Consider the following 27,496-nt stretch of genomic DNA (forward strand, 5'->3'; position numbering starts at 1 on the left):
GCCGATTGCTAATCCCCAATTAAAGATGAGGCAACCGGGAGGTTAAGTAACTTGCCAAAAGTCACACAGCTAATAACTGGAAGAGCTGAGATATAACCCAGGTGGCTGGATCCAGTCTGCGCTCAGAACCTCAGGCTTCAGTCTGTGTCCTAAGTAGAAACCTGGACCGTGCTGAGCTGACCAGGGGGGTGGCATCACCCAGCGGGAAAGTGTGAGGGATATTCACCTGCTAATTGTATCCAGACGGTGGAAGCAGGATAGCTAAGGTGCAGGAGCAGTGGTGCCTCTCTGCTTATGCTTTTAGTTGTGTTTGTGCATTTTCACGTTACGTTGGTAGAGGTGAATGCCATTTGGGGCCCGCCCCACCCCATTAGATGACCTCATGCAAAAGGAAAAGTGACTTTGCCTCATTAAATTTGGGCAGTGCTGAACCACGCAGCCTCACTGGGCCAGCCAGGGCCTGGGAGCAGCTCCCGGAGACCCCCAGGCAGTAGTTGGCCCCCAGGGCGGGGCAGCCTGCAGAGGGTGGCACAGCAGGTCCTGCCCACGCCTCGTCCTTGGCAAGCGCCGTGTGTGGTGCTGCAAGTCCCCTGTCACACTTGGAGGCTCCCGATCTACATGGAACTGGCAGGAGAACTTAACTCAGTGAATAAATAGAGGCTTAACCTGTTACCACTTTAGAAAGATTGCTGACTGCTGGCTGGATGCCTGCCTCCGAGTCCACGGCTAAGAAGGGTTCTGACCTTATGTCTTTAGCTCTGGTGGTTTCTTCCACCCTCTGGCTGGTTCTGCATTGAACTAGGAAGAGTATGAAAGACACCCATTAAAGAATCAGACCCAGGGACTTAGAGGCTTTCAAAACTCTCCTCAGTGCAAATAATCCAGTGTTGCAAAGCAAAGGGTAGAAGCCATTGCTGCCCAGTGATTTCTGGGCCCCTCTGCAGACGTCCCCTTTGCCACGTTGGTGGGCAGTGTGACGCCGAGGGGTTTCGGTTCATTCACTCATAGCATAGTAGTGTTCATCTCTTTTCAAAAGAATGGTGTGTTTTTTATATAAATGTTGCTCACTATCAGAGAGCTTGAAATTTTTTAAAAAGGTAAGCAATAAGGTTTTCTTTTATCTTTATTATCTAGTTCTTCATAGAAAAGAACAGCTGGTTTAAAGTTCTTTTTTTAAAAGGAATATGTTGTATCCACTCTCAATCTTTAATACCAGTTTTTGTTGTTGTTTTGGATTTTAGTAGTATTAGTAGTAGTATTGATTTTAGAGAGCGAAACATTGATGTGGGAGAGAAACATTGCGCAGTTGCCTCCTACAGCTGCCTTGACCAGAGATCGAACCCAAAACCTTTTGGTGTAAGGAATGATGCTCCAACCAACTGAGCCACACCAGCCAGGGCAATACCAGTTTTAAATCCATACAGTGTCTTAAGCGCTTACAGGGGTGATGATGACGGTGATGCCACTCACTGTTTACATTTGTCACAGATTTTTTTGAGTTTTCACAACAACGCCACCTTAGCCATGAGAACTGGCTTAGCAGGCTTACCTTCTAGGCTGTGAGACCTTGCTAAATTGTGTAGTCTGCCTAAGCTCGGTGTCCTTGTCTGGTACAGTGAGCTTAAGAATAATAGTCAACATGGTTGCAGAGAGTAAATGAGATCAAGCACTTAAATAAACTGATGGCTCGTTAGCACGTGACCTAAAGCTGGTGGTGGTGATGGTGGTGGTGGTGCCTTCCCCATTCTACACATAAAGGCAGCAGCTTGGAGAGGTCCAGAAACCCGGTCCTGTTTCCTGGCAAGTCAGGGATAGAACTAGGATTGGAACCTCAGGGTTTAGGTCTCCAAAACCCTGGTGGTCCTAGGCACTCTGCCATCCCATAGACACTTTGGGGTGGGTGTTTTTAGACCAGCGTTAGATTCCTCTAGCAGTTGCCCTAAGGACTTGCCTTTGCCTCTTGAGCCTGTCAGTAATATAAGCCTTTAAGTCTTTTAGCCAATCTAGTTGCCCTTTTGAAAGTTGATCCAACTAAATGCGTCCCTTGTGCCTGTGAAATGCACAGGTTAGCTTTGTGATATGGCACAGGGCGTCCAGAGTTTTACTGTGCCTGTCACAGGACGTAATTCTGCCGTGTGTTCATCTTCATGCACGCGCCTGCCATTACACATGGATCTCAGCTGTCATCTGCCTTGTTTTCGGTCTGTCATCCTGCCTTCAGGTTTCTCTCTCTCACTCACACATAGCAGTCTCTCCCCCCTTCTTTTTTCACACATATAAGATGAGTGTAGAGGTAAGGTAGATATCTTAATTTTAACACCCCCTCCCATTCCCCACTCCTACCCCAAACATAGAAATGCCCAAGTTGAATTCTTGGAGAGTCACAGTCATTCTCCATCTCAGTTTTTGTGCGTGAATCTGGATTCAACCCCTTCCTGTAAGGCCCTTCCAATATTATGTTTTAGGCAGGGCTCAATGCCCCCTGAAGGAGCTTGTTCAACTTCAGATCCCTGCATTTTTTTCACAGTGAAACGTCACTGTTTATAGTTCTAATGGAAGAAGAACTAAGGATTCAGTATGATTGAGTCAAACATTTAACATTACTGTGCTGTCTTTAAATTCAGGGTTTTCTGTTACATTTATTACTTTATTTTAAAATTATTAATGACAAATTTACAGGATTAGCCTACCAAGCCCCTGTCTGGTTTTTGTGGAGAATGGCACTTCGTTTTCACTTCCTCAAGACTCTGTGACTCGCCATGAAAGCACGTGCATGGCTCTTCCCTTCCCTGCGAGGCTCCTATTATCCATCTGTACCTTTATGCGCTCGTGCTGCCTGGTTTTCAGCCTACTTGCTCTCGTGTCTTTCATACTAGGCTACAAACCCCTTTAGACTAGAAATGTTGACCTGTTCATTTTTGCATCCTTGTTCATGACATTCAGTAACTGCTTATTGAATTGAATCTGGATTTCTGAGCTTTGCTATACCTGCTTTATAAAGATAATTGTTTTGGTAGTATTTATATCAAATTCAAAATTGCAAAACTGTTCAAATTTTCTCAACGTCAAAATGAGTAGCAAAGCTACCAGCTTGGATGTACACAATAGCATATATGTGTGCGTACAAGTAGACATGAGTAGTTTACATAATGTGGATACCTTATAAAATAGGGGGAAAGTGAGCAGTTTGGTCATTCGAAAGATAGTAGTAATGCCCAGTGAGTTTTCTTTTATTTCTCTGAATAAAGGGGGTGAGGGGACGGGACCGGGAAGGAGAATATTTTCTTTCCTTTGATTTTTTTTTCTTATAGTTCACACTTATGGAAAAGAGAACAATTCAGGCATTCATTGGTATACTAAGAAAGAATATATTATGTTGGAAGAAGTAAGCTAGGTTAGCTGAAAGGAGGGGGATGAGTTTTGAATGGTCTTGAACTCTCTCAGAATGCACGTTGCATGAAGTTAAATAGAATTATGACACTATTTTAAAATTATATGCCTCTATTATCCTGTAGCACAAACTAGAGTTTTTTTTCTGCTCGTGACCATGTTTGGATAGTTGCCCATGTTTTGTGTTGGTTAACCCAAGTACAGTCTAGTTGCCAGCTCACCGCCCTGCTGTTTATTTGTAAAGGGTAGAACTTCACATCTGAATTCTTTATGCTAAAGGAAGACATTTCCGTTTGGCATTGTGAAATGAAAACAGAATTTCCTTCTTGGTGGGTGGGGAGGAGGAAAGCTTGGAAGGGCAGATGGCTAACCCCTGGCTGCATATTCTCCCAGACTCAAAAATTAGATATGATTATGAATGATGCTTGTCTGAGGCTAGATAACATGTTATGTGTAACATGACCCCAGCAAAGGCTGCCCAAAAAGTGTGGGGGGTGTGCAGTTGGGTTGTACCAGTAAGAAAATTGAGGGTTTCTGACAATTCCAAGAACACAAATTCTATACTTAGAAGACTTCTTGTAAGAAAGTGAATCTAAGAAAGTAGTCAGGGTCATTCCTACGAAAACCATGAAATCGGTTACAAAAGCCTTATAATATGGTGTGTCTCCCCCCTCCATTGCTAGTGGGAATGCTTCCAGCGGTCATAGCTCACTAGTGCCCCCTTGCGGTACTCAAGCCACCTCACATCTGTGCCTTGGTAAGACCCCTGTAGTGAACAGGGCAAACTCAATTTCCTGGGGTAGAAGTTTAACCTCTAGGATTAGAAGGTGTAGGTGGTCTCCAGATTTCATTCAAGCTTCTTTCTCGTTCTTTCGTTTGTTTGTTTTAGGCCAAAGAACTGCCAACCTTAAAGGATAATGATTTCATTAATGAGGGCCAAAAGATTTATATTGATGACGACAACAAAAAGATGTTCCTGGAAAAACTGAAAAAAGATGTTGAGGTAAGAAAATTCAATATAATGGACAGCTCACTGTATAAATGTCAACATTGTTGGGTTTTAGGAACTTTTTAAACCATCTATCTAAATCTGCAACCAAGGCAAAAATATATATTGTACATTATCAAAATCAGATATAAACAAGCGTATCTCATATGTGATATGGTTTGAAAAAGTGTGCTGATTCAGCAACTCTCTCCTTTAGGTACCTGCTCTAATGTACCTGCTCTCTTCAGCTTGTATCTTCACCCTCGGGCTCCCTGCTCATTGGTTCTTTGTGGGGTGGGGATAGCCTGTGTGTAGTTAAAGCCCAATCACACTGACTGCCAACGGCCACCAGAGTGGGGGCAGGGAAATGACCGTCAAGCCTCAGCGCATTTCAAAAACAAATGTTTAATAACCATTTGAATTTGGAGTTTTCTTCATCGAAACCACATCTCAGTGTTAGTAAACATAGCCTCGGTCACTTGCTGCTTTAATATTTTCACCAACCTCTATGAAACTAGTACCATCATTAGGTCTGTGAAGCCCAGCGGTACCCATTACAGGAATAAGCACAAAAGCAGTTTGGATGCCTGGGTCATGGGGGATGGTTGTGAAGAGTAAAATACTATGCAGATGTGGGCACTAAGTCTATAATGGAGTTTTCTTTTTAAACATCGTTTTAAGAACTAAAAATACCTTTTTCTTTCCTTCTATTTATTGTAAAGGCATTACAGTTCTCCCATTGGACTTTCTTATATAGTTTGTTCAGGAATAAATTCAGGACAAAAGTTATTTCCTTGAAATGGGTTTGATTATAAGACAGGTTTTCTGAGCAGTTCCTTCTGTTCACATGTGTGTGTACATGCTGTGTACTTCCGTTTTCTACTTTGAAATACAGTTTCGCTCATGCCAGTACAAATTTGCTACTTAGAAGCTTTGTGGAAAGAGTTTATTTTTCATGTCATTAAACAAAAACAATTGAAATGAGTGGAACCACAGAATGAATGTCATGCATTAGATCATATTCTCCATGAAGACAGAAGCAGTTTTACGGTTTCCTTTTTCATCCTCTAACATCTCTTTTATTGCAAGACACTCAGACTGACCAAGTTACTTTATAATTATTTTTAGGTCATAAATATTTTAATTTAAAAACTTACATTATTTTAACCTACATGGTGTATATGCTTCTTTTAGAACCTAAATATTGATGATTTGTGAAAGTGTCTACTTTGAAAAGTAGATAAAAGTATTTGTTTTCATCATATAAAATTTTTTCTCCAGTCTTTTATTAAGAAGCATTTTTTTCCTCAGTTGTCAGTGGTTATTATTCAAATGCATATCCGTTAGGCATTTCCCCCTTAGTTTGGGGACAACTTGATCTAACTGATAATTAAGTACCATGGGTAGACATATACTCTTGGATTTTTGTTCATTAATCAGCAAGTCTTTGATCCTTAGAATAATATTGTTTTAGCAGTTCTGTATGGTAAATCGCCCTCAGGGTTATCTGTGATCTGCCAAAAATTTGTCTTCTTTTTTTCTGTATATCACTACATGATGGACTCCAGAAATAATGTACCTGAAGCAGTTCAGAGTCACAGTTGAATTACATAAGGATCCTCTTAGGCCTGTTGTTGTCTCTAAAAATGTTGTTGATTAGAGGACTTGGATAGTTTAATCCCAAACATGGCTCTCACACTTAGCTGTTTTGTTGAAATGGAGGCAGGGCATAAAGTGTTATTTCATTTCTTTAAATTCTCAGTGGTCGATAACAGTGTATTTAGTTTTCAAATTCATGCTGAAGCATCGTTAAATTTTTAAGCAGGTAATTATGGTGAAGTAGCTTGACATCTGATCTTGACAATGAGGCTAGAATTTAATCTAACTTAGCTTTTTCATCCGTTCCATGCTTTCTAATTTAGCTGACTGCCCTGTTAGTTTGAGTACAGTGTTGGGGGGGGGGGGGGCAGGGAATGGTTTTTTTGTTTTGACTTAATGCTTAAAGTAAAAGATGAGTATGTTATATAGCTCATTAATCTAGTTTTGTAGAAAAAGGGTAAAGAGTTATCATTTGAGACTCTAGGTGCCTTTTTCTGCATGTGAAATACTGTTCTATTCATATGCCATGAAAAGCAATTTAGTTCAGATAGCTTTGCACATAACTAAATTTATGAGAGCCTTTTTCTCCAAAAGAAAGTACTCTGTGGAGAGTGAAAATCACTTTGCCTTCTGACCTGCTCTTGTCGATTCTGATCATGACAGTGAAGAGCCAAAGCTGGTCTCTCCTCTCATTGGCTCCCACTGGAATCTAAATGTCACACAAAGCAAAACTGGGCTCTCTCTGTGGTGTCTGGGAACGCCCCACCACAGGCCCTCTCAGTGCTCACATTTATGGTCCCACAACCTTGGCAGTGGTGGGGGGGAGAGGGTGGCAGCCCGCGTTTGTGGTGCGTGGAGAGCCGAAGTCCTTCCCATCCGTCATTATCTCTTTTCGTTATAGCAGCCCCTTGAGGACGAGTGCTGTTATCTTCCCAGTTTCTGGATGAAAACTCTGAGTCCAGGGACACTATATAATTTGCTCAAGGACACGCAGCTACTAAATGCAGTCTGGGATTTGAGGCTGTCAGAGGCCACATTCCTAAACTGCTCTGATACAAAATGCAAATTAAAGATGTTTTCGAGCACAGTTGAGACTTTGTTTTCTGATAAATGCTCCAAAGGAGGCTTGTTACAACTTTTAACAAGCGATAAAGTATAACTCTTAAATAGAGCTGGTTGGAACTTTAATTCTGTGTCACAGATGTGAAGGGGTAATTCAGTAAAGCAAATGTGCTCATAAAGTTAACAGACCAAGTGCATTTAAATCTGTTGTGAAGGAGAGTGTATTACTGGCTCTTTGCTGCGTGGTTTTTTAGAAGCGTTTGTGACGAGGCTCATAAAGATACCAGCTCAGAGCTGTGGCATAATGAGGATTAATTATGAAGGAATCAGATTAGCTGGGATTCTAAGGGGAAAGACTGAGTAAAGATCCTCAGATAGTTACTAAGAAATTGGAAAGGGGGAAAAGCAGGAGACCTAAAGATTATAAAGATTTAAAACTCTTCATGCTTTGGCCCTGGCCGGTTTGGCTCAGTGGTTGGAGAGTCCGCCTGCGGTACAGAGAGACCCGGGTTCGGTTCCTGCTAAGGGCATGTACCTCGGTTGCAGTTTGTCCCTGGCCCTGGTTGGTCGTGCGGGTGGCAGCCACTCGATGTGTCCCTTTCACGTCGATGTTTCTCTCTCTCTCTCTTCCTCTCTCTCCCTCCCGCTCTCTCTGAACAAAAAATGGAAAAATGTCCTCGGGTGAGGATAAAAAAAAAAAAAATCTCTTCATGCTTTGAAATCTTATCTACTTTACAAAAAATCAGTAAATTTGAGCCGAAGCATAAAGGGATGAACAGAAACGGAGGAAATATGTGTTAAGTTCCTATTGTTGGTTGAAGGCAAAACCCAGTGGTGGAGCCCCTGACCCCTTCTCTCTCCTCACCCTGTAACCTTCCCGTCCACAGTGGTGGTGTAGTCCCCGAAGGAATTTTTTTCTAATAAGAATCTCATGTTTATTGCCACATTTCATTTCACTCTACTTAAGAAGACATTTAAAGTAAAGTTTGTGGCCCAACCAGTGGGGGCTCAGTGGCTGAGTGTCGACCCTGCACCAAGAGGTCTCAGATTCGATCCCCGGTCAGGGCACATGCCCAGGTTGTGGGCCAGATCCCCACTGTGGGGCGTGCAGGAGGCGGCCAATCGATGTTCTCTCATCAATGTTTCTATCTCTCTCTCCCTCTCCCTTCCTCTCTAAAAGCAATAAAGAAAAATTATAAAATAAATAAAGTTTGTGAAGATAAGAGCTAGTGAGTCCACAGGCGTGTCTGCGTGTTTCTCCTGCTAGCCCACCTAACTTGCAGTTTAAATTGCATGCTTGATGGAAGAAAGGCCTTTCACCATAATGCTAACAACCTGGACAATTACAGGAACAGCATCCACTGTTACATGTTTCATTGCCTCAGCTGCATTGTCTCTTTGTGATCCTTTCCACACCCCTGTGAGTTGAGTGGTATTGTCCCATTTTATAGTTAGAATAACTGAGGCTCAGAGAGGTGAACTCATTATCAAGGCATAGCTCTAGTGAGAGAAATAAGATTTAATCTCCTGTATGACTCCAAAATCTATATTCTTCTTCTTTTTTTTTTTTTTTTTTAAGAATATCTAATACTGTAATTAAAAAAGAACAAATGGGTATCCCCTCTCAGCAAAACCCATACCCCTAAGCCCTGTGCTGTTCTTGGTCTTTTTCCTTTCTGCCTCGGGTTCACAGACTTGAAAACTTACTTAATGTCCACTGAGGCCTGCAGTTGGTTCCCTTGATGTTCTTGGGAATGTCAGAACATCTTCTTACCTAGAGATGCATGTTTCATTTCGCTGATGATTTAGTGGGCAGTGCTGGGAGCTAACTTCACTTTTGAATACAATTGTTTCCTTACTGGACGAGGAGCCCAAGCAGTAGTCCGGCCACAGGTGGAGGCCCAGGCACGGAGCTGGGGACCTGCCTGAGCAGCACAGAGGCCGGGGAAGGCGTGGGCCCAGAGACCACCCCACTGAGTGCAGCAGTCCAGCCCCAGTTGCACCTCTTCCTGCCTGACCTTTAGCAGGTTAATTATAGGCAGCCCCTTCTTCTGTACATAAAGCACACTTTAAAGTGTATTTGAAAGTCAACTGTCTGAAGGTCAAACAGAAGACCCACATGTTAAACAGATTTGTTGGGCAAAGATACATTGTAAATGGTTTCCTTTTGCTTCTGATAGGTGCTACCTCTTAGAGCCTCAAACGAATTTTTGGTGGTTGTTGCTTTGTTCTTTGTTTTTATTTGTTTGGGGTGGTTATTTCTGAGAAAGAGGTTAGGAGAAATTTAGGAGAGTTGAGCAGGACTGGGAAAGAAGAAGTGGGCATCTCATTCACTTGGTCAATAAATATTGAGTTCCTACCATCACTTCCTAGGAATCAGGAATGCAATGGGGCAGAAATAGTCCGAGCCCATGCCTGCCCCGTGGCTGCATGTTGGAGAAAGACAGAACTGACTGAAACAATCGAACAGGAGGAGTGTGCAGCTAAGCCAGGTCTTTGGGGGGAAGTGTGCAGCGCTGCGCACATGCCCATGCTCTGGGGTGTGGGCTGGACGGGGTCTGGAAGGCTTCCTGAGCAAATGCCCTAACCTGCGCTGAGGTGGGAGGTAACTGGGGGCAGACGAGGACAGGATTCAAGGCGGCCCCAGAGGTGATGGGGCCAAACTAGCCCAGTCCCCTGGGACGCCTCCGTTGAAAGGTCTAAAGCAGGGGCGTGGCAAGATCAAATCTGCATTTTTTAAAGCTATTTCCTTCCCAGAGGGCTGGAGGGGGAGTGTGGGCAACACCCAGTCTCTTCTTCTTCCTGGGGACCTTCCAAGGGCCCAAGAGGAGCAGAGATGGGGAGAAGGGGACTTTTGCTTTGCCACCAAACATGCTGAGCAAGACCCAGACTGGCCCCACCGCATCCTGCACCCACCGCACATACATGGACTCTGGGGGGAGATGTTGCCACCTGGCAGTTGACACATCTCCAGGTGCACCTGGACCTCTGGAGGCAGTGGTAGTGGGAGAAGCAGGCCGGAGCCAGCCCTGATAAGGGGTCAGGGCAGACACTGTGCTAGGCTTGGGAAGGAGTAATGGGTGAGACAAAGGAGGCACTGACCCTGTTCCCTGGGAGCCCAGGGGCTGAGCTCAGCCGCAGGCATTGCCTCCCGGGAGCCCTGAACAACAGATGGGGCAAAAGCAGGGCCACTCGTAAGCAGCCTGCTCGTCATTACTTCCTAGAGTTAGAGGATATGACTGTATATTTCTTCTTCTTCTTTTTTTTTTTTAATATATTTTTTACTGATTTTTTTTTTTTAGATAGAGAGGAAGGGAGAGGGGAACAGAGATCGAAACATTGATTGGCTGCCTCCTGCACGCCCCATACTAGGGATTGAGCCCGCAACCTGGGCATGTGCCCTGACTGGGAATCGAACTGGCGACCTCTCAGTGCCTGGGGTGATGCTCAACCACTGTGCCAGACCTGCCAGGCCCGACTGCCTATTTCTAATACAGTATCTCCCAATGTCTTTTATTCACAAAACATTAAGCTCACAGGCTGTTCTGAAGGTGGGAAATCAGGTTCCTTGATCACATCGGTGTGGTACCCCCCCGGAGACCCACAGTACTTACTGACTTTGGCAGGTCCTCCTCCTCAGAAGCCATATGAGTGGTTTAACTCATCATTTCCCGGCCAGTGTTGTAGAAAACAAGATTTGGGGAATGCAGCTTCCAGAGGCAGCACAATGCAGTATAAAGAGCACGAGCTTTGAACACGGGGTCCTAAATCCACTTCTACTTAGCTATGAATCCGTGGGCAAGTTCTTTTCATCAGTCTGAGCCTGCCTGCTAGCTCTCATGGGGATCCGGATGCCTACCTCGTGGCAGGTCGGCTGTCTTTGCACCCCACAGCTCTTACTTCTCTTCCATACCATGGGCCCATGGGGAGCAGAACAATAACTGAACCGGCGCCAGGCTGGGTGTCTGGCTCTGTGTTGGTAAAGGGTTCAAGTGTTTTATGGTATTATTATTCTCTCGAGATGAGGCAGGTCATCCGCACAAACATTTTCCTGGCCAGATGCTCCCTGAAGCCCAGCAGCTGCCAGGATGGTACGGGAGGATGAGCAGTGTCTGACCACTAGGAAGGAAGTCCGGCTGAGGGAAGTGGAAGTGTCCGGTTGGTGCTGTGGTGACTTTAACATGGACTTTGGGGGGAGCCATGGGGAGGACTAGTGGCTCAGAAAATCGACTCACAGCTTGAGAATCAGCACTTTGCTGTTTGATTGGTTTTTTTTTAATAGGATGAGTAACACCTTTATATTTTTTCTTCAGCTTTATTAAGGTATAATCAACAAATAAAATTGTAAAATATTTACAGTGTACAGTACGATGATTTAATATATTTATTCATCGTGAAAGGATTCCCCAGATTGAGTTAATTAAATTAGAACATCCGTCACCTCACATGTTAACCTTTTTGGGTGTGTGTGAGAATATTTAAGACCTAGCGCCCTGGCCGGTTTGGCTCAGCGGTTAGAGCGTCGGCCTGCGGTCCGTAAAGACCCGGGTTCTGTTCCCGCTAAGGGCACGTACCTCGGTTGCAGTTTGTCCCCAGCCCTGGTTGGTCGTGCGGGTGGCAGCCACTCGATGTGTCCCTTTCACATCGATGTTTCCCTCTCTCTCTCTTCCTCTCTCTCCCTCCTACTCTGTCTGTACAAAAAATGGAAAAATGTCCTCGGATGAGGATTAAAAAAAAAAAAAAAGACCTACCATCTTAGCAAATTTCAATTACACAAAACAGTGTCAACTATGGTCACCATGTTATACATCAGGCCAGCGATTTTCAGCCGGTGTGCTACAAGAATTTTTGAAACTTGCAATACCTGACTGACCTGTTTTCCCTTAGATTGTCAAAATTTTTAAAATGACAACTGCCAATACAACAATAGCCATCCGGAGTGAATGAATCAAAATTATATCTCTTTCTTTTTTTGTCGATTGGCAAAAAAATGTATTTTTGGTGTGCTGCAGGAGTATAAGTGATTGAAAATCACTGCATTAGATCCTCAGACCTTATATATCTTATAACTGAAAGTTTGTGTTCTTTTACCAACCTCTGTCTCCCCCACCTACAGCCCCTGTCAACTACTTTTCTACTCTGTTTTTATGAGTTCAATTTTTTTTTTTTTAAGGTTCCACATATAGCCCTGGCCAGTTTGGCTCAGCAGTTAGAGCATTGGCCCACAGACCAAAGGACCATGGGTTGGATTCTGATCAAGGGCACATACCTGGTTGCAGGTTCGATTCCTGGGCCCAGTCAGAGTCATGTAGGAGGCAACCAATCAATGTCTCTCTCATATCCATGTCTCTCTCTCTCTTTCTTTCCCTCCCTCCCTGCCTCCTTTTCTTCCACTCTCTCTAAAAATGCCTGGCCAGTGTGCTCAATGGATTGAGTGTCATCCCATGGACTGAGAGGTCGCAGTTCTATTCCCATGCCCAGGTTGCGGGCTCAATCCCCAGTAGGGGGCGTGTAGGAGGCAGACGCTGGTTGTTTCTTTCTCACATCTATATTTCTCTCTCTCTCTCTCTCTCTCTCTCTCTCCCTCTCTCCCTCTCTTTCTCTGAAAAATCAATAAAAACATTCTAAAAAAAACCACACAAATAAAAGTCAATGGAAAAATCCTCAAGTGAGGATTCCACATATCAGTTATACCATGCAGTATTTGTCCTTCAGTGACTGGCTTATTTCAGAGCATAATGAGCTCAAGGTCTCTCCATGTTGTTGCAAATGATGGGATTTCTTTATTTCTAAGGCTAATATTCCATTGCATATATACCACAACTTCCTTACCGTGTACTTAGGTTGTTTCCATGTCTTGGCTATTGTGAAGAATGCTGCATTGAGCATGGAGATGCTCATAGAAAATTGTTTCATCTCCTTTAGTTATATACTCAGAAATAGGACTGTTTGATCATATGGTAGTTTTAGTTTTAATTTTTTGAGAACCCTCCCCGTTGTTTCCCATAGTGGCTGTACCAATTTGCAGCCTTACCAACAGTGTGCAAGAGCTCCCTTTTCCTTCACATCCTCCTTGCCAGCAGTTATTTCTTGCCTTTTTGGTAATAGCCATTCTAGCAGGTGTGAGGTGAAATCTCACTGTGGTTTTGATTGGCATTTTCCTGACGATTAGTGATACCGAGTACCCTTTCATGTACCTGTTGGCCATTCAGCACTCTTTTTTGATTGAACGTTTGCTTCTGTTTTTAAGTACTAGGTTTCTCCTACCTTGCTTAAAGATTTGTGATTTCTTTTTTCTGAACTCAAAACAAATGGGGAAATGGGGAACATTAAGCCTGACCCCAGGGGATTCATGACCCCAGGGGAAAGATGAAGAAGGAATCAGAGCTGAAGAAGGGAGGAGGTTTGGGCTGGTGACAACTGGGGGCACGGGGAAACAGCTGGAGTGTGAGGTCCTCTCCTTGTTTTTAAGGGAGTACGGTTTCTCTTTCAGCCCAGAGACAAAGGTGCTTCCCCACAGGCTTGGGAGAAAGAAATGGCTCTGCACCTCTCTGCAAACTGATTTCATGTCAGCCAGAACTTCAAAACCTATAATTTCATCTTGTTTACCCTTTGTGTAAGGAGTTCATTTCTTAAATTCTATCAGAGTAGCCTGAGGCCCATCAGCTGCTCTGCATCAGTGAACAGAGAAGGTACCAGATCCTTCAAGAGTCAGGGTCAGACACCTTCCCAGACCACGAGCCCAGGTCCAAGCAGAGCTGGACCCTGTGCAGAGCCAGCCAGCTGGGTGTCAGTGAGCCCCTTAGTCCCAGCCAGTAGATGGGCTGCCACATTTTGCCCTCAGTAATACTATCCACATTTTAGCTGATCAGTTAGCATACTGTGCTTAAGGTCATGTGTCTGGATACATCTACTAAAAAAGAGTAAAAGGAAAATCATGACAAGAAAAGTCAAAAAAGAACTTGGTAGGCAGCAGTGGTCGAACCCAGAGCTGGGCCGTGCCCCACATTCACTTCTAGCTGTGGCTGGAACAGGAGAGGGAGGGACCAGGAACCCTGGCCTCTGCCGTGGCTTGGAGAGCGAACCATCAGAAGGAAACCCGAGCAGGACGGGACTGTGTTATTCACCAGAGACTGACCCGGGCATTTGCTGGCTGATTGGGACATTTGGGCTTTTACTAATTTGTGATGGACAGCATAATAATCTCCTCCGCGGAGTGTGCTGAATTTCAAAGTGCTTTCACAAACTGTTCTGAGAGACCCTGCTGGAAGCTGCTTGGGAGGTCCCTGGTTTTTCCCATTAGCCTGTTCATTGTTGGGAGAAACGTTCCCTTCCCTCCTTCAGTGTTTCTTTTGCCAGTCATGCTCTCTGCTCTTTGGCATAATCCACTGTAGATGTGGTAAGTACGTGCCTCTCAGCATCCAGCTCGGCATTTCTGGGAGAAGGTGCCAGCGGTGAGCCTCCAGAGGTGCGGGCACGTCTGCCCCCAGGAACCTCCCCAGGAACCTCCGGGGCTGAGCGCGCACCCAGGCCGCACCCAGGCCGCACCCAGGCCGGGCCTCTCGGGCAGCTCCCGCCCCTGCCCGCGCAGCTGCCTGTGCATCCTTCTGAGCTGGTTTTCTTTAAACCTGGGGTTTTGTTTAAGGCATAACTGACCCTTTCACCTCCTACCCTCCAGTTTCTGGCCCAGTTAAAGCTCATGGACTACAGCCTGCTAGTGGGAATCCACGACGTGGAGCGAGCCGAACAGGAAGAGGTGGAGTGCGAGGAGAATGACGGGGAGGAAGAGGGGGAAAGTGATGGCACCCACCCCATCGGGACCCCTCCCGACAGCCCTGGGAACACGCTCAACAGCTCCCCGCCCTTGGCTCCAGGGGAGTTTGACCCAAACATTGATGTTTATGGAATTAAATGCCATGAAAGTAAGCTCAGTCACTATCAACTCTTTTTTACCTATGAAGTAGTCTGACTTGTGCATTATCTACTGGTAATTATAACTTAAGTTCACAGTATGCTGCCGTGTAAGCTTTGTTCTCCAGAGTCCCAGCCAATTGATTTGGGGACAAGAGGATGTTACAGGTAACCGTAATCTCTGGTTTTGAATAGCATAAGGTGATGAGGTCCTTGAATTTCCTTAGGTTGAGGGAATAGAGTGGAACCACAAACTATGTTACATATACACAAACTGAAATATAGATAACATATACAAGAAACATTTTCAGTATTTTTATTCTGAACTACCTATCTCTTATTAAAGTGTCACAACTCTGTCCCAGTCTAGGTACATATGTGTTCCACTCTGAACCTCACATGGACTTCCTGTGGAGCAGACATCCAGGATGTGGGAAGAGAAGCTCTGGTTGGCAGCTGTCTGCCCTGTGCTTCCCCTCCCCCCATCACGGGGGCCTGTGACCCTCTTCTCTAGAGTGGGATTAATCTTAATCTTCAATATCTGGGAAATTAGATATTTGAAGAAATATTGCATTCTACCATACCTACATATACATGAAAAAAATGACAACAACAACAGTATTTTAGAGAAATGATAAAAGTAGGCCTTTTTTTAGTAATAAAAATCATGATTCATTGTTGTTGTTTCTTAAATTTCATAAAGCATATCAACCAAGCGAGTTTGAGCTGTTTTTTTTATTTTATTTTGCTCACCAGAATTGTTTCTTTAACACAGAAAATTAAGTACAATCAAAAGTAATTTTCTTATTCTTCACAACTGAGACAGCATCATATTTGTGGAAATATGTAGAAGATAGATATTGTACATGATATATGCCTTTATTCAGTTCTGATATTAGATCCAATGAGAATTAGTAGTTATCATCTAATTAGGAATTAGCATCTAATGGTAGAAAAGGGTTAAGTAGCATAATTGCTTCTACTTGCTTTATAGAGTATTTAATGTTTTTGTATGCCAAAGCAATACACATCATTAAATAAAATGCTTATTAACAAAAAATAAAAACACTTAACTTAATCTCACCTTTGGCCCTCCATTGTTAATATCCTGGGGTTAAATTCATCTTCTTTTTCTTTTTTTCTTTTACTTTTCAAACTGAGAGTGAATTGGGTACAGAGAGTTAAGCTGTTTAATATGCAGGAGTTACAAGGACTCTTTTTTTTAATACTCACCCAAGGATATTTTTCCATTAATTTTCAGACAGTTGTAGGGGAGGGACAGAGAGACATCGATGTGAGAGGGACACATTGTTTGGTTGCCTGCCACAGGAGCCCGGCCAGGGCCAGGGATCCAACTGCAACCCAGGTCCATGTCCTTGACTGGAGTAGAAGCTGCGACCCTTTGGTCCCCAGGCTGAAGCTCTAACTGCTGAGCCAAACCAGCCAGCGCTTCAGACTCTTTAAAAGCCTCTGTTGCCGTTGCACTTGGACTCCTCAGTCCCCATCCTACTGAACTCCCCCAGCACTTCCTCCAGCTTGTGTCGTTCCAGTTGTTACCGTTTGTGCCCCAACTTTGCTCTTATCCCTTTACAGACTCACCCAGGAAGGAGGTGTACTTTATGGCAATTATTGACATTCTGACTCACTATGATGCAAAAAAGAAAGCTGCCCACGCTGCAAAAACCGTTAAACACGGCGTAAGTATCTCTGTCTTGTTTCCTTTCCTCTCCTGGGCCCTTGAGTCCTCCAGGCTGCTCCTTTTCACTGTGGTGCTCAAAATCCTTCAGCGGTTCTAGTCTCCTTAAGGGGATCTGAGTGCAAGATTCAGAGTCAGCAGTCACCCTGCTAATGCTGCTCCCCTCGACCGCCTAGGCTTTGGCGAAACTTGGCCATGGCTCTTCCTTTTACATGCCGGGGATATTCACAGAGACATGCATCACTGGAATGTTATGCAAATTCTATTTTGTTCGAAAATGTTTCAAAGATAAAAGTTCTGAAGATAGTTAAATGTTTTAATATATTAAATGTTGAGAACTGAAACGCTATTCTCTGCTTTAGACATTTCAAAATAAGAAGTATTATATATTTCTTCCCACAGTGAATTGTATTTTTTCTATTACAGAAATCGTTCTAGTGCAAGGTCAGAGTTTAATTATCTGAACTCCTTACTTTTGCTGAGCTTGCTCAAAATCATCTCTATTCTAGGCATATGCTAACTTGTTAATCCCCATGACAGGCCTAGGAGGGGTACTGCTGTGTCCCTGTTTACCATTCAAAGAAACTGAGGGAGAGCATTGATGGCAGCGAGGGGGTTGGGGACTGCTCCCCAGGACCTAGACCATCCCTCTGCTCTGTGCTAGTCCCATCCTCCTATCCCACCAGGGAACCCCACCTGCCCGGTACCCATTGTGCTGAAGAAACAGATCCACCAGGTGCACTAAATGAGCCAGAGCCCTGGTAGGAACCCCGACTTCACCTTCCCCCTGTTGTGAGACCTTGAGGAAACACTTTGGAGCTTTAGTTCCCCAAACTGGTAAAGGGGTCCTAACACCTTGCTTAATTGGGTTTTGTCGGGAATACATGAGATGAACAGGCTGAACACTGGGGATCTGTTCTATGTTTGTTCCCCTCCCTCAAATCTGCTGTAATGGTCTATTTAATATGGAAATGGAAATGCACCACAGAAAACATGGCTCTATTTGTGTCTCCCTGTAAGTCACCAGCTCAGCCCCATAATATACCACATGGCCTAAAATCGTGTACAGTCTGCGAGAATAAGACATCACTCCTAGTAAAGGAATGTTGGGTTGAGCTGCTGTTGGGAACCCTCCTCTGCCCTCAGAGCCTGGGCTCCTCTGTGGCAATTCCAGTGGCCCAGCCAGACGTGGAAATGACACTCCCTGTTGTGCATGGGCGTCTAAAAATAGCACCTGGGGACTTAGTAAAACTCTGTTCTTCCCCCTTTGCAGCTCAGGACACTAGCCAGTAACTACCTTGGGTCCGCTTGCCTCTCAAAATAGGAAACTCCCCACCCATGCATTGCAAGGGGCCCACCATCCTTGCTCCAGGCAGGTCTCTGTAAAGGGGAACAATGGCACCCCTGTACCATGTGCTTGAAGGAAGCCAGCCCTTGCCCTCCAGGGGCCAGGCAGTCAGCAGCACTGTGTCTCTCCTGGTCCGAGAGCCAGGGCAGCTGACATAGAACCTGCTGTTGCTGCTGCCACCCTTGTTTTAGAGCACTCAGCTGCTTACATGTCCAGAAAAATGGACACAATCCTTACGTCATTGTCATTGGAGTTGTTCTTTTGCCAAATGTTGATGTTTGTGTCATTCTCAAGGTATCTACAATCTGCTATCTCAAAATCCCAAAGTACCGTCCCCATGGCTTCTGAATGTTGGCCAAACAGATTCTACTGTTTGCCAGGAACATCCCAAGCGTGGCTGGTTTTATGTTGTTGTTGTTTTTAAGTCCCAGCAATCGCTGTGTATGTGTTAATAACATATGTTGTTCCTGCCACTCTGCCTCGTTTCCACACACAGATTCCTAAGAAGAGCCTGCCCAGATTTGAAAATTATTAGCTTTATATTCATCTGTAATTGGTATACTGAGTAGTAATTATATCAATATTCCTTTCTTTTAAAACTGCGCAGGCTGGTGCGGAGATCTCAACCGTGAACCCAGAACAGTATTCAAAGCGCTTTTTGGACTTTATTGGCAACATCTTGACGTAACCTCCTGCACAGTCTCGGACGGACATGAGCATGGGAAGGACAGAGGTGGCTTTGGTGTAGGAAAAATGAAAACCAGACTCAGTGAAGCACACCTCCTCGTTTACATCTTCAGGCCAAGATGACTGATTTGGGAGCTACTCGCTTTAACAGCTACCTGATATTTCCCAGCACCATTCTAGCTATTTCTGATGTATGTGTGCGCGTGTGTGTGGTGTGCTGTTTGTGTGTGCACATCTTCAAAATGAATGAATGAAACTGATCAGTTTCAGTCAGAGTGTGTTTGGGCAACAACCTTCTGATTGCAGCTGTGGATGAATGAACGAATGAGTGAATGAGCATATAAATGGGGGAGGGGGAAAAGGAAATGCATGTTGGACCAACGATGTTGGTATCACGCGATAAACTGTGGATCGGTTTACTTTTCAGAGATGAAATATGTGAGACAGTATTCATAATAATAATGAAGATAATAATAATGATAATAATAATGATGGTGATTAAAAGAAAAAAACTTAACCATGAATGTTATACTCCTACCACGCACGCTGACACTCCTTAACAGTTGTACCCCAAGCCCCTGGCACTGGACAGAGGAGTGCTGGCATCTCCTGCATGTCCTGGTTCAGGGTTCTGCCTCCACACGGTGTCAGGACTTCCGATGTCCCAGGACAAATGCCCCTCCTCCAGCAAGAAGCTGATGCCTCTAGTGATTCTATCTGTACATTTTCACCTCAGTAAATACATCCAGGAGAACTGCTTACTTCTCTTTTCTTGCCTGGAGCTTCTTTACTGTTACATTTATGTTGCAACATAGGAATTAATGCTACAAAATAAAAATAAAGCTTACCTGAAAAGTGCATAGTTTGGGGCAATGGTATCTACATCTCCTATGATGGGAAGGTGAGCAAAGCATTAAAACTCTCAATTCTCCTGTTCTGATTACACATCTGAATTATAAGATGTTTATGTTTGACCATTGTTTAAACAGTGGTATTTTGTTATGAATTATCCCTTTAACTGAAACCCTCAATATTACTGTTTACATTATTAGGAAAACAGGGATATTTTTGAATCTAAAAATTTAATGTACAGCATGTGATTTTTGAAGTTTACATGTAAAGTCATTTTACAGTGTAGGTGAAATAATGTTTGTCATACTTTGAAGTGTATCCTGCTGTCATATTTTGGGGTGAATGTTTTATTCAAAGTACATGGTAGGCAGTCTTTTACAATTAAAGGGAAAGGGTTGTTTTGTTTCTTCCAGGTATCCATTTATCAACCTAATGATTTTTTTTTTAATGCTTAACCCAAATCTGGTTATGTAAGTTCATTGCCCTAAACTGTGCTAATTGTGTTTAATCAAGTTACAAAATTCCCAATATTGATCATGTATATACCAACTTTCCAGCATTTTCTGAAAGGCGTCAAGCTAAAATATTAGTCTTGCTTAGAATAGGTTATCAACTTACACACTGTGCTACAGCTGTGCCTTTGAAATTCTTTGTTTAAAACATGAAATGATTTTTTGTAGGCAGTTTCAGAAAAGAAAAAAAAAATCCACCCTTCAGTAATTACCTATAACTCAACAGATACCCCTGCCATACTGCCTCTTCCGGTAACTTTACTTCAGGGCTTATCAAGATTGTAATTGTACCCAGTGTATGTGGGTTGACTTCAGAAAACACAGGTGATAGCAAATCAGTGTTTGGAGCCCAGCAGCAACCACGTCCTGCTGTTATCTCCTGGCTTCACATAGATGGTTGTCCTCAGCAGATGGTGTTGACACCACTATGACATGGTTGTCCAAATCCATATTTCATGCATTGAAATTAATTGAGACTGTGACTTGGTTTTGCCCCCTGACTGTTCATTCTGGAATCCAGTCACCTTCGATGTTCTGAAGTTATCCTGTGGTTTCTTTGACCAAGACTGAAAGTGAAACCCTGAAGTAAGGATAAGGTACACACACATTATTTGAGTTAACTGTTTCCTTTGTGGCCAATCTGTGTATGCTTTTAGAAGTTTACAAAATGCTTTATTTTTGTCTGTAACAGTCTCTGTCACTCGTTTCTGTTGATAAACTGTTTGGACAGAGTGAGGAAGTTTGCCTTGTATCTCCTAGTGCTAACAATGCACTCCAGTCATGAGCCGGGCTTTACAAAATAAAGCACTTTGATGACTTACAAGGTGGATCCTTTGTTCCTCTTTCTTGATTGTGTTTCTGTCTGTTGCAAACAAATTTTAAATACTGGGAGTGCCCGGGCCAGGGTAATTCAGTGGATTGAGCATCATCCCATGGACTGAAAGGTCCCACTTCAATTCCCAGTCAGGGCACATGCCCGGGTTGCAGACTCGATCCCCAGTAGGGGGCGTGCAGGAGGCTGCTGATCTATGTTTCTCACATCCATGTTTCCATCTCTCCCTTCCTCACTCTAAAAAGTTAATAAAAAAAATAGCATATTTAAAACAAAAAACAAAACTCTGTACTAAGATGATCCTTAGCTGGTCCTGGAAGAAATAAAGGTGAAATTGAATCTTCTCACTAACTAGACCTTTGACTTCTACCTGTAAACTATTTTATAAGTAAATAATATAGAAACTTCCAGAACAAAATTGACTTACTACAAGATGGACAAGCATAGAAACGAAAACTTTTCAATGAATAACTTATAAAGGATATTATTTCTTTTTTAATTTTTGCCAACCATAGTTCTTTGTCAGCATTTTTGAAACTTTATTGGGATACCATTTTTTTTTTTTTTTTTTTTTTTATCCTCACTCGAGGACATTTTTCCACTTTTTGTTCAGATAGAGTGGGAGGGAGAGAGAGGAAGAGCGAGAGAAACATCGATGTGAAAGGGACACATCAAGTGGCTGCCACCCGCACAACCAACCAGGGCCGGGGACAAACTGCAATCGAGGTACATGCCCTTAACGGGAACCGAACCCAGGTCTCTCTGTACCGCAGGCCGACGCTCTAACCGCTGAGCCAAACTGGCCAGGGAAGAATTAAGGCTTTTTTTTAATAGCATTCCATCATCATTGGTGACAGCAAACACAGTTCAGCTGTAGCACTAGTTTTGAAAATGTGTATGTGTTCTAAGACAATTGGTACATGATTTGAGCATAATGCACTTTTCCTATTGTGCATTTTGGTCCACAAAGAACATTAGGTGAAGACAGAAAATTGCACCCACCTGCATTGTGCTGCAAAGGAAGACATACACCCCTCAAACATCTATCAGCTACCACAGTTCAACATGTGAGGAGCCACGCTGGTCCACATCTGGAGTCACAGCTTTCCATCTGACCGCAGGTCACACTCCTGCCTCCACTTCACATAACCCGAGAGCTGCAGCCCTCAGACTCCACTGCCGTGGGCACCCCGCCAGTCTTTTTCAAGATAACCTGTCACATTTTTTGTGGTATTTATGTATTTCCTCACATTTAGCATGTTGAAAACTCTTACTGTTTTTATGAGGTTCCTATTTTTTTTTGTTGTTGTTAATACACACCTGAGGATATTTTTCTATTGATTTTTTTTTTTTTTTAGATTGGGAGGGAGAGAAAGAGAAGGAGAGAAACATCAACATGAGAGAGACACATTAATTGGTTGCCTCCCACACAACCCTGACCAAGACCAGGGATCGAACCTGCAACTTAGGTACATGGCCTTGACTGGGAATTGAACCCATGACACTCGGTCCTTGGTTGGACACTCTAACTGCTGAGCCAGGGCAGGTTCCTATTTTTTTAATGTATCTCTGACAAAGTGTTGGGATATCATGCCCCTAGTTCTGTTATTCCCATGAGCTCTGGTTTCTACTGTGTGATTTTGCACAGAGCACTGGTTTTTAGAAACATTGTCTCATTACAACACAGCTGACTCTAGTCAGCAGGGGCTTTCCTCTGGGTCTCTATGTGGACAGCTGGAAATGTAGATATTTGTTTTCATTTCCATTAATTTCCTGGACTGAATTCACACTAGTCCCAGAAAATTGACGACTACTAATTCATAGCAGGACAAAAGTTGGTCTGAAGCATTAATCCTTAATGCAACACTTTTGAAAATAGTGGTGAAGGGTTAAATGCGAGATATTAGAAACTATACACAATGAAGTGGGAATGTGTGTGGTGTCTAAATGTCTACAGTGAAGTAAGGCCGTGAAGAAAAGGCAAGGCCAAGAGGTTGAACGTGGAGTTGAACTCTGGAGCTCTTACATCAGTGGACTCTGAGGTCCCCAGCACAACTGCACATGGCCTTTCTAGGAATTTTAAGTCAGTACACACACTGGGATAGATACAATTTTCGAAAGACAGACAGACAATAGCAAGTGTTGGCAAAGATGTGGAGGAATTGAAACCTTCAAATACTGTTTGTTGGTGGGAATGTAAAATGGTGCAGCCACATTGGAAACCGGTGTGGCAGTTCCTCACGTGGTTCCGTATAGGTCGCCATGCCTCGGGCCTGCGTTCCTGGAAGCCCAAGGAGAATCCATTTCCTGCCTTTTCCAGCGCAGAGGCCGTCTGTGTTGTGGGCTCTGGGCGCCTTTCGTCTTCAAGGCCAGCGTGTAGCATCTTCAAATCTCTCTCCTTCCCTCTGACTCTGCTTCTGTCATCACATCTCCTTGATTGAATTAGCTAATGGTCTGTCTATTTGGTACATTTTTTCCAAAGAGCCAGAATTTTGATTAATGGATTTAATCTACCATTTTTCTGTTTTTGATCTTACTAATCTCTGCATTTATCTTTGTTATATTTTTGTGCTTTCTTTTGGTATATTTTATTGTTCTTTTTTCTAGATTGAATTGGGAACCTAATTAATTTATGCTCCTTTATCATTTTACTTGATATAGGTGTATAGGACTATGATGTTTTTTTCCTGATCATTGCTTCTTATACATAGAAGTAATATGTTCTTGATTTATAGCCTTTTCATTATCATTTCTCAGAAATCCTGTAATTCTTGTTTATAGTTCCCTTTTAACCCAAAAGTTGTTTAGTAGAAATTTCTTTTAATTTCCAGGTGGAAGTATCCTTTCTGTTTTTATTTTTGTTTTTAATTTCTAGCTTTACTCTCTTGTGTGCAGAAACTGACAGTAATGTTCACTTTTATGAAACCTACCAATGTTTTCTTTGTGCCCTAATATATAATCACTTCTCTGAAAGGTTCATATGTACTTAAAATGAAGATATAGTCTTTATTATCAGAGAATAGTGTTTGACTTACATGGGTGGGCAAACGTAGGTTTACGGTAGTAATACAAATAAATAATACAATAATTAATAATGCAAGAATAAACTTTTACATACAACTGTAAGCCTACTTTTGCCCACCATTATATATGCAAAGAATCCTAAGACCCAGGCTGCACCATTCACTCTGGTGATGGTGTTGACTGAATGACCTGCACATCTCAGTTGCTTCTTTGCTCAAGTATATATACACTTTCTCATGGACAAGAGACCCCATCACCTTCACATGCTATCACTCAACTCTTGACTTCACTTACGGGTTCTCCGCTGTCAGATCAAAGGCAAAGTTTTCACTCACCTACTCCTGATGACCTACGATCTGAACTTTCCCGTAGTCATTAGCATCATAAACCTGGCCAGTGTGTGTGATCTTCTAGGATGGCGAAATCCACATCCCAAAACACCTGGTGCCCCAGGGCAGGCGCAATGTGGCAGCCCAGCTCCAGCCCAGCCCCTAGCAGAAGGTCACCGCCTTTTTGCCTGGCTGACCCCTGGCCCACGTACCTACACACGTGCACTCTTTTTATCTTGAAATAGGCATCCCTTGATTCCCATTACATATACAGCAACACGTAATCTTATTCTACTTTCTCACTTCCCATTTTGGGTTATATTCTTTTCACTTTTTCATAACATATAATGCTTTTATGTTATGTTATTCTTATACCCATAAACCCACCCTTATTTTAGCTTTGGCTCTACAATTAAGTACAGTATAAAAAATACCATCAGTGCTTTTACCAAGTTCCCCCAATCTTGATTGGATAAAGCTCATCCTCTAGTACAAGAAGCAAGCTTTTAATGAGACTGGTTGTAAATATTTTCGGCTTGGGGGAATCTGTTGAAAATAGTTTGTTGTTGTAGTGCCAAAGCAATATATAAATGAATGGATGTGGCCAGGTTCCAACAACGTTTTATTTACAAATAAAACGTTGCAGGCTAGATTTGGTTGATGAACAATTTGCTGACCCCCTGCTATGAGAGTTAATTTTATATCAACTTGACAATATCATGGGGTGCCCAGATATTTAGCTAAACATTATTTCTAGATGTTTCTATAAGGATGTTTCTGGAGGCAACTAGCATTTCAATCAGTGGACTCAGTAAAGCAGCCTGTCTTTCCCAATGTAGGTGAGCACTTCCAATCTGTCGGCTCTGATTAGAACAAAAAGACAAAAACAAAAGATAAAGAATCTAGCCCTTGCTGCCTGATGGTTTGAGCTGGGGCACTGGTCTTCTCCTGCCTAGATGCTCTTGGTTCTCAGTCCTTTGACCTCAGAGTGAACCACACCTCCAGGTTTCCAGCAGGTAATGGAACTTCACGGCCTTCATAACTGTGTGAACCTATTCCTTACAATAACTCTTTTCTTTATATCTCTGTCTGTTGGTTCTGTTTCTCTGGAGTACCCTGACTAATCCCCTGCTCTATAGATTCCATAGGAAAAGCACTGTGTATGGTGGTCAATGCACAGAGTTCTTGCTCACTCAGGACTGCTTATTGATAGCCTTGATACTTGAAGGACAGCTTGGCTAAATAATTTTCCTGGTTCCTACTTTATTTCCTTAAATTTCTTTAGAATCCTGTTCTGCTGTTGCCACTGAAATTATTTCATTCTTTTTGCCTGGAAGCCCTGAAGATGTCTTCTTTATCTTTAAAGTCTAGTCATGATACTAGACTCCAGTGATCCCCTCCTCCTGATATTCATGCCTGGGTTTAATCTCCTCCCCTCAAGTGTAGGCTATAACAGTGACACCCTTCTAACAGAGAGAATATGGCAAAAATGATGAGATGTCTCTTCCAAGATGAGGTTACGAAAGGACGCTGGCTTCCCTCTTCCTCGCCTCTCGCTCTGTCACTTGCACACTCGGATGGAATTCAGCTGCCAGGTGTGAGTGGACCTACGCAGAGGCCCACTGGGCAAGGAACTACATCACTTACCAACAGGACGTTCAGCCTGCCAAAAACCATGTGAGTTCCTCTCTCAATGGGGCCTTCAGGTGGGACCCAGTGCTAACAATTTAATTGCAGCTTCATGAGAGACCTTTAGGCAGAGGCACCGGGCAACCTGCTCCTGGATTGCTGACCACAGAAACAATGAGATAATAATTGTTTGCTATTTTAAGCTGCTAAATTGAGGGGTAATCTGTTACACCACAATAGATAACAAAAGCACTAGGACATCTCAAAGTTGATCCTCCCAGGTTCATTCTGAGGGTGCCTACTTGTTCATTTAAAAAAAAAAAATTGTGATACAACACACATAACATAAAATTTACCCTATTAACCACTTTTAACCATACAGTTCTGTACTGTTAAGCACAATTAGACTGTTGTGCAACCAATCTTCTTTACTCTTACAAAACGAAAACTCTGTGTCTATGAAACAACTCCCACACTCAACCTTCCTCTGCCCCGGCAGCGTCCATTTTACTTTCTCTCCCTATGAACTTAGCTACTCTGCGTTCTTTACATAAGTGGAATCATAAAGGGGTGTGTGTGTGTGTGTGTGGCTGACTGATTTATTTCACTTAGCATAATGTCCTCTAGTTCATTCCTGCCCAGCCTCAGTTCCATCACCCCTCTCCCACATCCAATAATATCTCATCCTTTCCTGATTCTTCCTCCTAAATATCTCTCAAACTCGTCCACTTCTTTTCATATTGACCACATTTTTTAAGCTCCCAGGATCCATTCAGTTACTCAAAACAGAAGTCTGGGAACTTTCCATTATTTATTTATTGCTGTCCCACCATATTCTATCAATCAAGAAATTTTCCTGGCTCTTCTTAAGAAAAACAAAACAAAAAACCTCTCTTGAGGATATGTTTTTATTGATTTGGAAAGAAGGAGAGAGAGAAACATCAATGCGAGAGAGAAACATCAATCAGTTGCCTCCCATCCGGGATCAAACCTGAAACCTGGGTATATGCCTAATCAGGAATCAAACCTATGACCTTTCGGTGCATGGGACAAAGCTCCAACCAACTGAGCCACACCAGACAGGGCTGTCCTGGCTCTTCTTTCAAAACATCTATTTCCATCAACTTCTCTCTTTCCACTCTTACCATTCCGATTCAGGCCACCATCATCTCTCACTGAACACCCTCTTGCTACAAGGCATGTTCTCCTCTTCCTAAAAGGTAAATCAAAACATGCCACTCACATATATGAAACCCTTCAATGGCTTCTGATTATACTTAGAATACTATCCAAACTCTCCACATGGCCTGCCAGGCCTTAACTTATCTTGTCCCTGCCTGTCTCTTCACCACACATTTGTTTCTGTTTCTCAAGGAAGCCAAATTCTACCCTTGGGGCCTTTGTGCCTGCTCGTCCTGCGCCCTGGAATGCCCTTCCATGACCTCTTCCCTTCTCGTACTGAACATCCTGCGAAGTGGAGGTTCCTCCGTCATTCCCTACCATGATGCTCTGCTTATGTTCATTACAATCCATCTCATGATCTGTGACTTTTTTACATGTTGCCTGCTCATTGAGTTTTTGTTTTTTGCATGTTCTCTGGGATAAGGAAGGAGCACAGGTGCACAGAGCAAAACCAT

General features: G+C 43.2%; 1 protein-coding gene across 1 annotated transcript in view; it reads left to right on the top strand.

The window, feature by feature from the left end:
- Positions 1-20,861, top strand: part of PIP4K2A (phosphatidylinositol-5-phosphate 4-kinase type 2 alpha) — a 160,263-nt gene extending 139,402 nt beyond the window's left edge. Inside the window, 4 exon segments of the mRNA XM_036246572.1 lie at positions 4,280-4,393; positions 14,718-14,961; positions 16,544-16,647; positions 18,602-20,861. Of these exon segments, the coding sequence (XP_036102465.1) occupies positions 4,280-4,393; positions 14,718-14,961; positions 16,544-16,647; positions 18,602-18,682 (543 nt within the window). The 3' untranslated portion in view covers positions 18,683-20,861.
- The last annotated feature ends 6,635 nt before the right edge of the window (positions 20,862-27,496 follow it).

This window comes from Molossus molossus, unplaced genomic scaffold (genome assembly GCF_014108415.1).
Source record: "Molossus molossus isolate mMolMol1 unplaced genomic scaffold, mMolMol1.p scaffold_m16_p_1, whole genome shotgun sequence".
Classification (NCBI taxonomy): Eukaryota; Metazoa; Chordata; class Mammalia; order Chiroptera; family Molossidae; genus Molossus; species Molossus molossus.